The sequence below is a fragment of the Thunnus maccoyii genome, chromosome 21 (genome assembly GCF_910596095.1).
Source record: "Thunnus maccoyii chromosome 21, fThuMac1.1, whole genome shotgun sequence".
In the NCBI taxonomy this organism is placed as follows: Eukaryota; Metazoa; Chordata; class Actinopteri; order Scombriformes; family Scombridae; genus Thunnus; species Thunnus maccoyii.
In genome coordinates, this window is record NC_056553.1 from 1,171,815 (window position 1) to 1,185,669 (window position 13,855).

The 13,855-nt window shown below is 37.6% G+C and overlaps 1 protein-coding gene across 2 annotated transcripts in view; it reads right to left on the reverse strand.

Moving 5' to 3' along the window:
* Positions 1-9,868: 9,868 nt before the first annotated feature.
* Positions 9,869-13,855, reverse strand: part of LOC121888473 (activin receptor type-2B-like) — a 40,465-nt gene continuing 36,478 nt past the window's right edge. For both annotated transcript variants that reach the window (XM_042399992.1, XM_042399991.1), the window contains 4 exons: positions 13,037-13,151; positions 12,788-12,926; positions 11,383-11,513; positions 9,869-10,138 (listed from right to left, as the gene is read on the reverse strand). In XM_042399992.1, coding sequence (XP_042255926.1) covers positions 9,917-10,138; positions 11,383-11,513; positions 12,788-12,926; positions 13,037-13,151 — 607 coding nt within the window. In that variant the 3' untranslated portion in view covers positions 9,869-9,916. The remainder of the gene's footprint in view (positions 10,139-11,382; positions 11,514-12,787; positions 12,927-13,036; positions 13,152-13,855) is intronic.

A 13,855-nucleotide genomic window follows, 5' to 3' on the forward strand; every position in this document is an offset into this window, starting at 1 on the left:
AAAAGGAGGATTATTCATGTCTCCTTGGAGAGACAAGTAAAGTGTCAAAGCTATAACTGACTCTGTGTGGATTTGTGAGAAACACAGAAATAAGTCTAAACAACAGACAAACTAAATAGGCAACCAAGTGTCTCAAACTTAAATGATAAAAATGGCCACTACACATTGATATAAATGGGGTGGATAAAATATTATAGTAAATGAATGTTTAAATGTAGCCTTAAACATATCTTGTAATGAAAGAAATGAGTTCTTTCTGTCATGATTATGTATTTCTTTTTTTGATAAATTTAGTTTTTATACGAAAATGAGTAAAAACACAACAGAAGTCTGTGTAAAATGATTTGACAGTATTTATTGTTTATTTCCATATACAAAAAGATAAAAGTGAAATAACCCTTCTTTTTCTACAGTGATTTTTATTTTATTTTTCAGTTACATGTTATGTGTGCATTTGTGTGTGTGTGTATGTGTGTCGCTCTGAGGACTAGAACTACATTCATTCATACAATAATGATCCTGGAACTGGGTGGAGAGAGGAAAATAGAAAGAGAGATACACAATGGATTTATGAAAATAGATGGGAAAAGATACAGAGAGAGAGAGAGAGAGAGAGAGAGAGAGAGAGAGAGAGAGAGAGAGAGAGAGAGAGAGAGAGAGAGAGAGAGAGAGAGAGATGCCATTTACACACACACACACACAAACACACACATTATTTTCTTTTTTTTCTAGGCAGATCTAGCAATAGCTCCACGTCGGGATGCTGAGTTTTTCTCTACAAACCACCACAGTAAAAAAAAAAAAAAAGGTCATTCTTAACAAGGGGACTTTCATTGTGACTGTAAATTAAACATCTATGTTACAATGATCATTGCTTCTCAAAAGTAAAATAAGAAAATAAAAATACCCACTTGAACCTTTGAACAGCATTACAACAGGATGGACAGGACCTGGGGGAGGGGGATTTTACTTTTTTATTTCATTTCTTCCTGCCTGGGCATATTTCTTCCATCTGCTGTATACATACATTTATTTATATACTTTAAAAGACAAACAGAAACAGCTTTTCCCACACTTCTTCAGTCCAAAAGAGAGGATTGTTTTTTTTTTCAATCTTTTTTGTTTTGTTTTGTTTTTTACAGTAATGAAAACCAGTTCTCAGCTTATTGACAGTCATACAGATTCTTTGTCATTTTTTATAGCATATTTGTTAAATCAGTAGTACAAGTTTGTCTCTGTGTTCTACAGATGAGCTACAACAGTGAAACATAAGGTACAAGATTTACATTTCATACCACCACTTTCATCATCATCATCATCATAATTATCATCATCATTCTGGTGGAGAAGGACTGGGTCTTGTAAAGATTAGCTGCCTTCCTGTTTGACCTTTACCTTTACCAAGCCTAACAGTGTTTCAAAATGTAAACATTCATCCAATTGGTGTCTCTATAGATGTTATAAAGAGAACTTTGATTGACCAAGAGTCCCTAAAGTCCTGAAAGATGATGTTTCTTTTGTTGTGTGAATTTTTATTATCTTGTTGAAAATTTGTATCTTGTGTGCATAAAATAGATGACAAATTTCTTTAAGGACTCTGCAGCTCTGTAAATGATTGAGCAAGTTAATGCAAAGTATGAGAAACATAAAATATATTCTCTTAAGGTAGTTTAATTGTTTGGATTTGGATTGTACAGATGTGCATTACATTCACCAAAGGTAATGGTAAATGGTAGACGTTATCTTAATATGTATGTTATCTTGTTGTTTTCGGTTTTGTACCTTGTAATCATGAGTTTGCTTCTCAGAATTAAGAAATCCATATCTCATAATCTCAAGAAAAGATCTCGTATTAATGAGATTGTTTTCTCATAATTTCTCGATTTTCTCTCTTTATCAGCTACTGATACTCTCTTGTACTTTTTGTAATTATGATTTAGCATCCAATAATAACTAAGATCTTTTTCTCATAGTTACAAGATATGGATCTTGTTATTATGAGATCTGAAGCTTGTCTAATGAATGTAGCATTAGGAACTGTTGTTGTGGTGGTTGAGTCAGTTAAAGAGGAGAGCACAAATCTGTTTACCTAGATGCTAATGGATATATTTCAGTGTTGAATGTAATAAATCTGTCCATATTGTAGAAAATTACAAGATTTTTATCTCCTAGTTACAAGTTTTGATTGATCAACAATTGAGAGATCCAGGTCTCGAAATTATGAGATAAACATTTCATTATCATGAGATTCAATTCCCTTAATTCTGAGATTGTTTCAGGTAATTATGAGATGCTGAGTCGTAATTATGAGAAAACATCTCGAATGTGGATGGATATTATTATAAGAAAGGTGTACAGTTGCAGCTACATGAAACAGAGTTGTGCTGAAAGGCCAGTGGAACCCACAGTGTACAATTAGTTCAGACAGTACATCAGGGTAAGGCTTTTGAAAGAACTGTAGATTGTTTATACCTTCAGTATGTCTAGTATTCATTTTTAAACTGATATCTGATATTATGGACACTGCTTAGCAATGTGGGACAGGATATGGTATCAAAATAGGAAGCCGCCATCTTTACACACCTGGTTTGTTCAGGGCAAGAAGGGAGGAAAGAGTCATGTGACTCCTACTGTGTCACTGACTCATCCTCCATTCATCCCGGGTTGAGAAACAGAAGCAATGTGTTCACAATGACCCCGTGACAACATGCCTGGGAAACCCCTTGTGACTCCTTGGGCCAATTAAATCCCTGAATCATATTTTAAACAAGTCAGTTTAGATTGGTAAACAAACATCTGTGTACATAACATGCATACAGTTACCTCTTAATTTTATTCCTTACTCTGCCAACTACTTAGTGGTGAGAAAACACATTTTACATTTTGTGTTTTCCTTCCTCTGAGAGTCTCCCACCTCTTCTTTGGAAAATGGAACTAGAAAGTAAATACTGAACTCCTCACACAAGAATAAAAAGTTTGCATTTTATATGCACTAGCTCACAGCTACCATATGGAAGCATTAACCTTGTAACAGTGATATCAAGTCTGTTGTTCATCTTTAAACTTTTAACAAATTCACATAACTAGTTCCATTTTATGATCCACAAAGTGTTGTTCTCTTCAGGCAAAAAACAAATCAAAAGAAAAAGAGGTTGGATACTCTGCAGCAGGGGGAAGAAGGATTCACAAAGTCAAGGGGTTCATAGTGAATATTATTACCTGTAGAAGATAACACTTATCACAGGTTTCTGTTACTATGAACCATACAATACACACCTGTTAAAATGTCCTTCTGTCACTGACTAAGGCCAATGTTTACTAAAACTAAAAATATCTTTAAATGTTCAAAAGAAATCAAGTGGCGACTTCTTGATATCTCCTTACAGGCACTTGACTGGCCGCAAAAATGGAAGCATCACTTACACAATAAGCAAAAACACGTCTTCAAATGGTGACTTTTAATTTGGCCTGGGACGAAATGCTGTGAAAACCTGGGAAATGCTGCTCGCTGCGTCCTCCCACTCCAACTCCACCGTTACATCCTGGTGAGGATCCTAACATCAGCTTGCTAAGGGGTAGATATGTCTTACCATTACCACATTTGTCTTTCCCTTCACTTAGCAATCTGCCTGTGTTTATAAAGTTACAACATATTTTAGTTAAATTTATTAGCCAAAATGGTGCAATTGCTGTCATTGTCTTTGCCGTCTTGTTTTGTATTATTTTATAGCTACGCAATACCAGCTGTGAAAGATCTGAATCTATTTGTTATCTTGGTTGCTGGAGTTTCTTAGATACAACAACAACAAAAGACTGGTATAGACAGATGATGTTTATGGCATTCAACTACATGGCTGTTTTTGGGTGTGTGAACTAAAAATAGCCTCATTAAATTGAATTTTTAAACATTTTAAAAGAAAAAAATAAATATCTAGGCTAGCATAAGTTGGACATATATGAAACCATGGAGCCTCAAAGTGAATATTTTTTTTATCTTCTGTGCCTGAAATGCACAAATTATTATGAAGAAAAACATCAAATCCTAATGTTAGTCGCCCAAACATGAACTATGGGTAGTTTGACGTATGCCATCTAGTGGCCATAGTAATTATGACCCAGAGCAGTGGTGCAGTTCAAATGACATACGTAGACAATTTTCATCATCTGGAAGAGGAAGGGTGGATGGAGGCATTAACCCCAACAGTTGCCCCAACAGTTCCCATTTCTAATTACATTATTATTGTAGCCATGACAACGAAGGTGACCTAACTTTAAGGAGGTAGTAACTTTCACCCATCACGTGTTTCTCTAACCTTAACAAAGTGATCATTTTAACCCAAACCATCATCTTTCCCTAAACCTAACCAGACCTGAACCACAGCGTTGTCACTTCATAAAACATCATTATTGTTTAACGGTGATGTGTAAGTGTTTTGGAAAGCATAGACAAATTATTTTGTCCTTCTGATTACTGCTGATAGGGGCGCAAGATTAGGAAACGCTCCAATATGTCGTTCTGGAGTCACATGGTCAAACACCCTCTTGTCTTGTGTGGACAAGAAAATATGTGCTTATTTTATGTGCAAATTTAAAAATTAAACACATTTTGGGACTCTGGGGCCTCCATTTGAAAGATATTTCTGGAGTGAAAAATAATTTACAACAGCTTTTGTGCAAATTACAAACTAAATAGTGGTTCTTATTACGCGTTTAAACATGTCCTCTGGTCTAATTGTATGATATGATTTAACTGCGACGTCAACTGTACAAGGGTGAAGTTGAGCAGGAGGACTTGGACGATGACAGCGTTTCTTCTACAAAGTGGAAGCCCGGAGGTGCCTCTAGTTTAGCCTCTTTTCACACATTTAAAAAATTAAGATTACTGTAAGAAAGTACTAAGGTATCAGATATTCTTTAGAGAGTTCACTATAGAAGTGTGATGTGTTAGCCAACTCAATGCTAACAGTACAAGTTAACTGAGTTAAAATAATTGTACTGTAGATAACGGGGGGTGAAAAATAAGTTTTGGAGTTGTTGAATTATTCTGAATTGTTTTATTCTGCTTCAGTTTGAACGTCACATTATGAGGGGGAAATATTGGCTGTTTTGGCACTTGGGTTGGTCAAAAAATTGGCACTTTAGCATTGTTAGCATTCAACAGACTGGTCTCCCTTCTTTGTTCTGCCCAGATGCTCCACTGGTTTCACTGTGGAATGCTAACAATGCTATCTGTATTTTCTGATTTCTAAATGCTGAATGTAGAAACATTTCCCCCACATGCTGCGACAAATATCTGTATCCTTTTAAACTTTAATGTAAACTACATTTAAAATATTTGTTGAGGATTTTGGTTTCTAATCTGTGCATGTGAAATGACCCTGTGTTTCTCATCCCGAAACCTCCTGAACGATAATGTAGCTTGAGTTTCTCCACGGTCACTGACTACTATCATGTTCCTAGCACACATGTGGCTCTAATGAGGTAATATGTTCCTGAAAACACCTGGAATCACCTGGATCTGAGTCAGTCTGCTGTTTTTGTCATTCAGTTAATTTGTTTGTTTTTGCATCCCGACATAAAACAGCAGGTCAGCATTGTCTGAGAAGGGTAAGTGTCACATTGGGATCATCCTGGGATAAAGGTAAAAAAATACAGTAGGAATACAGTTTCAATTTAAACTATTGCAATTTTTTTCAGATTTGTGTCATCTAGTATCAAATATGGGCAGGCCAAATTTAGCTTTTTTTAATCAAGTATTCTATTTTAAATGTATTTTGATACAAATATACCCTGGTATGATATTTAGGTAAATGTGAGCTTTACATTCAAAGAAAAGACAGAAGGGAACCGAAGAAAGAAGCTAGAGGAAGAAGGTAGGGTTCACTCCAGAGATGAAGTCAAACAAAGACACAGCACTGACACCATCAGAACAATGAAAAGTGTAGATAGAAGAGGAAGAGTCAGTGAGATGAAAGCTGAGAGGGACAGAAAAGAAAAGAGAGATGAAACAAGTTGAGTAAAGAAGTGTGGAGGTAAGAGAGGAGAAATTATCTGATGGAATTGGAAGACGAGAGTAGTGTAATGGAAGTGAGGAGATGAAGACATGTCCGTAGACAAAATGAAAGGTGAGGAGATACAAGGACATCAAGACAAAAGGAGACGAGAAGCAAGAAGACAGGAAAGGACACAAGTGTAAAGACGAGGAGATTAAAGGATAGGAAAGATGAGAAAAGGAAGACGAGTAAGGAGATGAAGAGAAGAAGAAAAGGAAAAGAAGATGAGCAGATGACGAGAGGAGAGGAGGCAAGAAGAAAGGAAAAACAAGAATAGCAAGGAAAGAGGAGAGGTGGAACGAAGGAAAGAAAAGAAGACGAGCAGTGAGGTAAGTAGATGATGAGAAGACACACAGGACAAACGGAGAAGGTAAAAAAAAAGCTAAAACACATGGAAAGTAAAGAAGATAAAATAAATAAGGAGATAAGTGAAGGAGAGAGGAAAGGAAGAGCGAAGAAAGAAATGATGAGAGGTGAAGAAACATGACATAGAGGATGATTAGAGTATTCTAGCCCAGTCCAGGTGGTTTTATGATATCGGCAGTTCAGTTCAGTCTAAAAAAACCCAAACATTTTAACTATTTACAATGTCAAGGTTCGAGTCTCGCAGTAACTTGGTACAATTTCTTCTTGAATCGGTTTGGAGATTTTATGTAAAACAAAATAATAATAATCTCTCTAATCAAAGAGTAAAATCCAAAATAAAAACAGAATAAAAAGCTCACAATAAAATATTATGTGACTACAAGTCGTCAAAGCAACTAATAAAATATAGAAACAGAACTTTAACACGTAGAAAAGTCTTCTGAGGTATTTCTGGTGTATTGAGGTGATCTGTGGTTCATGAGCAGTATTGTTTTGACATTTTTTTTCTTCCAGCGTTTCAGTATTTTCCTCTTGTTTATTAGTCAATGTCGTTCTCGTGCACGTGTCGCCGTTGCCGCCGCCGAACGCTCCTCGAACGCACCCCTCCCTTCACTGACTTCATACAAACACAGAGTTGCCTGTGTTCAATGCACTGAAAGTAAAATTAACAATAAAAAGGAATATACAGAAATATATTCATCTTTGAGTTTGAATCATCATCGTCTTCATCATCATCATCATCAGCAGCAGCAGCATCGTAGACATTCACTGTTACATGTATGGCATCACAGAAGGAACATAAAACAAAAACATACTACTAAAAAAATATTAAAAAACAACATTGTTCCTTGTTTTTGTTTCCAGTTCTTACTGTTAGTGATGATGTGTGTGTGTGTGTGTGTGTGTGTGCCTGTGTGTGTGCGTGCGTGTGTGTGTGTGTGTGTGTGTGTGTGTGTGTGTGTGTGTGTGTGTGTGTGTGTGTGTTTGGATGAAGTGAGTTTCTGAACTTTGCAGCCGGTTTCCGTGGTGTACGGCCCGGTTTTGGTCCCGGTTGAGGGTGAAAAAAAGAAAATGGGAATAAGAGAGAGGTAAGGAGGTAAGTGCAGAGAAGACCGGTGACCTTTAACCTTTGCAAACATTGACCTTTTTCCTGACCAAAAGTGGAAACCAGATGACCTTAAAATTGGAAAAGTTGTGATTAACCTGCAACACCACCGCATCAGTGTTTCAGGTTATTTATCAATGTTTTTTTTTTTTTGTTCTTGTTTTTTTAGAAAAAAGACACTAGAGGAGGCGGGACTTCCTGGAAATAAAAACAGGAAAACGAGCTGACAGGTGACACATTCACCACTCAATTTAGATCATCAGTGAGCCAAATTTCAAGTATAAATTGGTTGTTTTTCATGTAATTAACAAATTCCATGTGCAGACTCAAACCAACAATGTGTTAGTCCTTCACTCAATAATGTCCTCCTTCTATGCTCTGTCTGTGCCTCTCAGCACCGAGCTCATTGGTTCCTACTGAAGAAAAAAAAAACAGCTCACAGTAATTTCCTCAAACAGCTGATCACTGTAGGACAAACAAACAGGAGAAAATAGTGAATCTGTTGAGGACTGTTTTCAGCAGCAGATGAATCTACATCTGGTTTGAGTCTGAACTTGAAGGAAAATATAAAATACCACAAGAAGTTCAACATTAATTTAAAATGTTAGCTGTCAGCTTCATGGACTTACACATTCATCTGAATTTATGTGATCACTGGATTTAAACTGATTTCTGCAGTGTTGCAGCTCAACCAGAAGTTGGCGATGTTGGAAGCTAACATAATTGAGGAGGTCAAAGGTCACAGGTCCTTCACTTACCTACAGCCAGGTAATACACAAAAAGACAAAAAAAAAACTCAAACAATCAGCACATACAGTATAAAATCTAAATTAAAAAAACGCATCATATGTCACATCATGTGACTTTTTAAACTGTTGTGTTCACGTTGTACCACACACACACATACACACAAACACACGCGCACACACACACACACACACACACACACACACATACACACACACACACACACACACACCGACCTGAATGCATAAATAACTATGCATCATGAGGTCTTGCACCTTTTTTTAGGGTAACAAGTGTTTTCACCTTGTTTGGGCACCTTGCAAATTACATATTAAGGACAGCCAATAGGCATTGAGCACCCTCAGATAAGCCCCTCCCGCCAAAGTCTTTCATCAGCCACACCTGTTGTTGGCCCCGCCCCCTCCAGACTAGAAACTTGTAGGTGTCGCATTTTATTGAACCCCCCCCCCCCCTCCTCCCCACCGAACCCCTGACTCCCCGACCCCTGTAGTCCTGGTTACCTGAGAAGTTTTATTTCCGAGCCAACCAAAATGCTGTGGTTGGGCGCAGTCAGCCAATCAAATCTCTGCATGCAAGACGTTTGTCTCCTGGTTCCTGAAAACCAATCCCGTCAGAGTTCTCTCGGTCTTCAACCTCAAATTATAACAGTTGAACACAAAAAAGAGAGAGAGAGAGAGAGAAAGGAAACCTTCCCATAAAAACAAACACTGTCCAGTCTTCCTGGTTTTTGTTTTTCACGTCTTTCCTTCTGACCGTACTACCTGTTTCTTGTCATTTTGGATACAACCCGTTGGATCCGAAGGTTTGTCGTGTGTGAAAAGTAACGTATCGTTGCAGAAGAAAAACAGAAAAGAAAAACAGTCAAAGAAAAGGTAGAAAACAAAATTTTTAAAAGTTTGCTGTCAGCATTTGTTGGTTGTGTAACAGTCATCGCGTTCCTACAAGGGTTCTGCAGCATTGTAGTAAAAAAAAAAAAAAGTCCCAACGGTAGGTTGATGGTAGATGGTTGCTAGGCAACGCGGCTGTGATGCTGCCAGGTAGATATGTCCAGTTCTGGAGAAGGAGTAGAAGAAGACAGCGGAGAGAAAAATGTGCGAAGAAAGCAGTAAAAAATTTGCGAAGGTAATGAAAGTCGTCAGTGATGTACCTGGAGATAGAAGAGCATTCACTGAGTCGGGACCTGAATGCATTTCAGTGTTGGGTTTTCCTGTGTGTGTGTGTGTGTGTGTGTGTGTGTGTGTGTGTGTGTGTACATGTTTGCTTTGTTTTCTCGTGAAACACACACACACGTGATTAAAGAAACAAGACACAAGTGGAAAAATGAGGACGTGTGCTGGTAATATTTGTCCAAAAGGACGAAGAGAGAGAGAGAAAGAGAGAATGAAATAAAAGACGGATAAAAAAACACAAGTCCAAAGAGATAAAATAGCAGCTGCTTTCACGCAGTATTGGTGGTTTAAGTTCCACTGAGAGAAGATGATGTGGTGTGTGTGTGTGCGTGTTTGTGTGTGTTTTAGTGTCATTCAGCCATTTTCAGAGGAAATTTAACCAAACTTCCGGAAAATCTCGGGTAACGTCAGGCCTCCAAAAAATTTAATTTTATGTTTAGTTTCCTTTTTTTTACTCATATACTGGACTCTTTGGGCGGTAGGTCCACATTGGTTACCATGGGAACGGGTGTGATCGTGGAGACCAGCGGGGTGTTGTGGTCGGAGGTAGGCGGGGTGATGGTGGTAGTGAGGCGGCGGGCCTGGGAGATCCTCTGCTCCACGCAGCCGGCCGACAGGCGAGCCTCGGCGTCGTGATCCCAGCACTCCTCCACCGTCTCGCAGATGTGAGCCAGACCCTGCAGAGAGGAGAAGAAACGGTCCAGGGATTTATCTTCTCATCATCTGACTTAGAACAACAGGGGGAACGAATACAACTGTTTGTTTTTAAAGGGTGACGCTAAAACAAGAACAAAATATAACTTGTTTGGTTCATAAAGACAAAACATAACTTGATCGTTTCATTTTCATTGGAGAGAAATGCACTGAATATGATGTAAATACAATGTTTAGAGCAGTTCAAAATACTTCAATTATTAAATCTTACAAGTCTTTCGCATTACGAGAGACGGGAGACTGTTAGCGCTGCTACTAACATTTATTTTCATTATTGAATAATCTGACATTGATTTTCTTAAAGTGATTCATTGTTTTGAATTATAAAATGTCAGCAAATATTGAAAAATATTCTCCAAAATGTACCAATACCCAAGTTGATGTCCAACCAACAGTCTAAAAGCTGAAGATATTCAATTTATCATAGAAGACGAGGAAAATCAGCATTTTATTCAAATTTGAGAAGCTGGAACCAAAACTATTTAAATTATATTTTCTTCTCAATCACCTAATCAATTAATTGGCATTAATCATTTCAGCTCTAAAAAGTATTCTCAGTCACTCATTTTTTTGTGAGTTCACATCCCATCTCCTAAAAGTTTTTTTGCCTAAAATTAACCAAACTTTAAAATTATAATATTTAACACTTCCATTAAATCAAACCCTGTTTTCTCAGCAATGACCCTTCAATGTATTTACATTTTGTAATTACCTAAAATATAATAAGAGTGAAGGGACCGAAAAAGACCAAAGGACTCAAAACAGCAGGGGCTGATGGGTAATGTGGTCTTAATGTGGACAAACACAATAGTTTAAATATGTTAACTCATAAGTTGCTTCATGTTTCATGCTTCATTTTAAAAAGTTACAGTAAGTCCCCCCATTAGGCAATATAAGCAATCATGTTTTTAACTCACTGTAATGTCATTATAAGTAGATTTAAAGACATTTATAAGTGTTTATTAATGTTCAGTATTTATTATAACGTCTCCTATGAAGACATATTATATTACCACAGCTGTGTTATACTGTATTGTGATTCATTATCTGTTTATACAGCAGCAAGCAGCTACAGTACATTAATAAACACTTATATCTGCTGACAGCTACATTATAGTGAGTTATAAACAAGTTATTAACTCTTTATACACTAATTATTAATGATAAAAGGGGAGACGTCAAGTGTTATTGTGGTTGTTGTACTCACGCTGTGTTTGAGCCACAGGTCTTTGAAGGCCGGTCTCATCTTCTTGTGGACGACGACTTCTTGCAGATCCTCCAGTGACGGATGCTGACCGGCCTCCTCCTCAAACGGCAGCATGTACTCGTCCACCGGACCTGCCGCACACACACACACACACACACACGTGTGTCCTCATTAATGATCACTTACATCTGATGTACATCAAGTCCATTTATAAGCTGTATGACAACAATCGCAACTTCTATAAAAACGTCAGACATGAGTTCATATCTGAGTAGATTTGAACCATGTTTGATTTTAAACTGCTGTGTGGGTCAATACAGTCGCCATGGCAACTTGTTCCTGGCCGTAAGTTTAACCCATAAGAACCTGGACCCATTTCTCCTTTAAGGAAAATTACGGGGAATATAAAACAGACCAAATGGACCACAAGGAACACATTTCTGATTTTATTTTGAAATTCTACCTTCAGTGTCAAAGATCTGTAATGTAACATATATGTCATAACATGTTTTATATCAATTTGTTCAAGAAATGTGGTCAGAACAGGTTAAATGTAATACAGGACAACTTATTAAAGCATCAGAATTGTTAAATGGGTTGAAACCTACCTAAAAAAAAAAAAAAGAAAGCTTTTTAAAGTTAGCTAGTTCTGTCACATTTGCTGACCAGGCACACCGCCGCCATTTTGGAAGTGATGTCATGGGTACACAGATTCACACATTGTCACATGACTGCACCAGGATGTTCAGTAGACGTCACTTTAGGGACTTCATGAGTTAAAATCAAGGATAAAGCTGTATAAGGAATTTTCCAGAACATTGAAAGGGTCGGTGACACCTGTGTCACTGTGGGTTCTTATGGGTTAACAAAGTGGCTTAAAGGAGGAAGGTCTTAAATATGTGACACAAGTCTATATACTGTTTAAACTTTCCATACTGAATAAATGATATCCCCTAGTAATGTGAGAGCGGTGATAATAATTAGGCACTGTTGTGCAGCATTGAGTGCAACCTCAGCAGTTGTTGTTTTTTTTTTTTACAGGCTTTATAACTTAATTTATTCTTTTCTCTTTTTGTCTTACCTAACATTTAGAGGTGAGCAATGTAGTTAAACTATTATATGACTGTATATTTAATTTTATAGAACATGCAGATGGATGACAAATGACTTCAGTATTATAGCAACGTTTGAAACTAAAAATGTTTTTGCCTTTGCATAATTTACATTAAAAAATTGGTCTGTAATCAGTCTATATTTAGTTCACGTTTGATTTAATATTTTGTAATAGATGTCAGGAGTGTGTGGCGACAGCGGAGAGTCCTCAGGTCTTCTTTTGCTGCTGTGAAGGAAATGAGTGGTTGTGTATGTGTGTGTTTGTGTGTGTGTGTGTGTGTGTGTGTGTTACCATCAGCAGCCTTGCATCGGGACACCAACTCCCACAGCACCAGGCCCACAGCGTACATGTCGATCCGGAGGAAGGCGTCTCGCTGGAAGGTGATGGCTCCTTCCAGAACCTCAGGAGCCATGTAACGCCTGGTCCCCACCTGCACACACACACACACACACACACACACACACACACACACACAAATTAAACAACGTTCAGTGTTCAACTGACTCTTCTCCACAGCCACCGTCAGTTAGAGCAGCTTACCTGTCCATGTGTCTCTCCAGGTGGTTTCCCTGGCTCGAAGCGAACAGCGAGGCCGAAGTCACCGAGCACTGCTGTGAGGTCTGAACGCAGCATGATGTTCTTACTCTTAAAATCCCTGAAAGAAACAGAGAAAGAGTATCGCACATCAAATCCCATCACTCTGCAGGTAACAAGTTACTTGACTCACTAGATTATTTATTGCATGGACCTGATTTGGTGTTTTAATATATATATATATATATATATATATATATATATATATATACAGTATTTCCAGTGCAGCTATTCATATGAAATTAAGACCAGACATTGGTATTAACTCAATAAAGCAACACAGCTAACGAAATAATACCATTCCAGTCAATAAAAAAATTATGAGCATCAAATTGGAACGACAGGAAAAGCTCGTCTGACATGAAGTTCAGAGATTTTCTGATCTCCTACATTCTTCATCAACTGCATTACTGGCTTTCTTTGGTGGGATTTTCATTTAGTTTTTGCCTTTGTTTCATTTAGTTTCTCTTTACGCTTTGTTTCTGTTAGAGTAGCTTCACTCCACAGGGATACATTCCTTAGGCACTTATAGACTGTGTGATCCACTTTTTCCAGTATTTTATATATTGATCAGATCGTAGTCTTAAGGAAAAGGTCAATTTCTCTATACAGTGTATATCATCCTTTGATGGAGGGTTTGCCTGGTCGCCTTTATAGAGATATTCATACCGTACTTTGCTGGGTATAACGTGACAAAAGAGCGATCAACTTCTATTCCAAAAATGTTCCTTATTTCTTTAGCAATCTCTTGTGAATATGAATGAA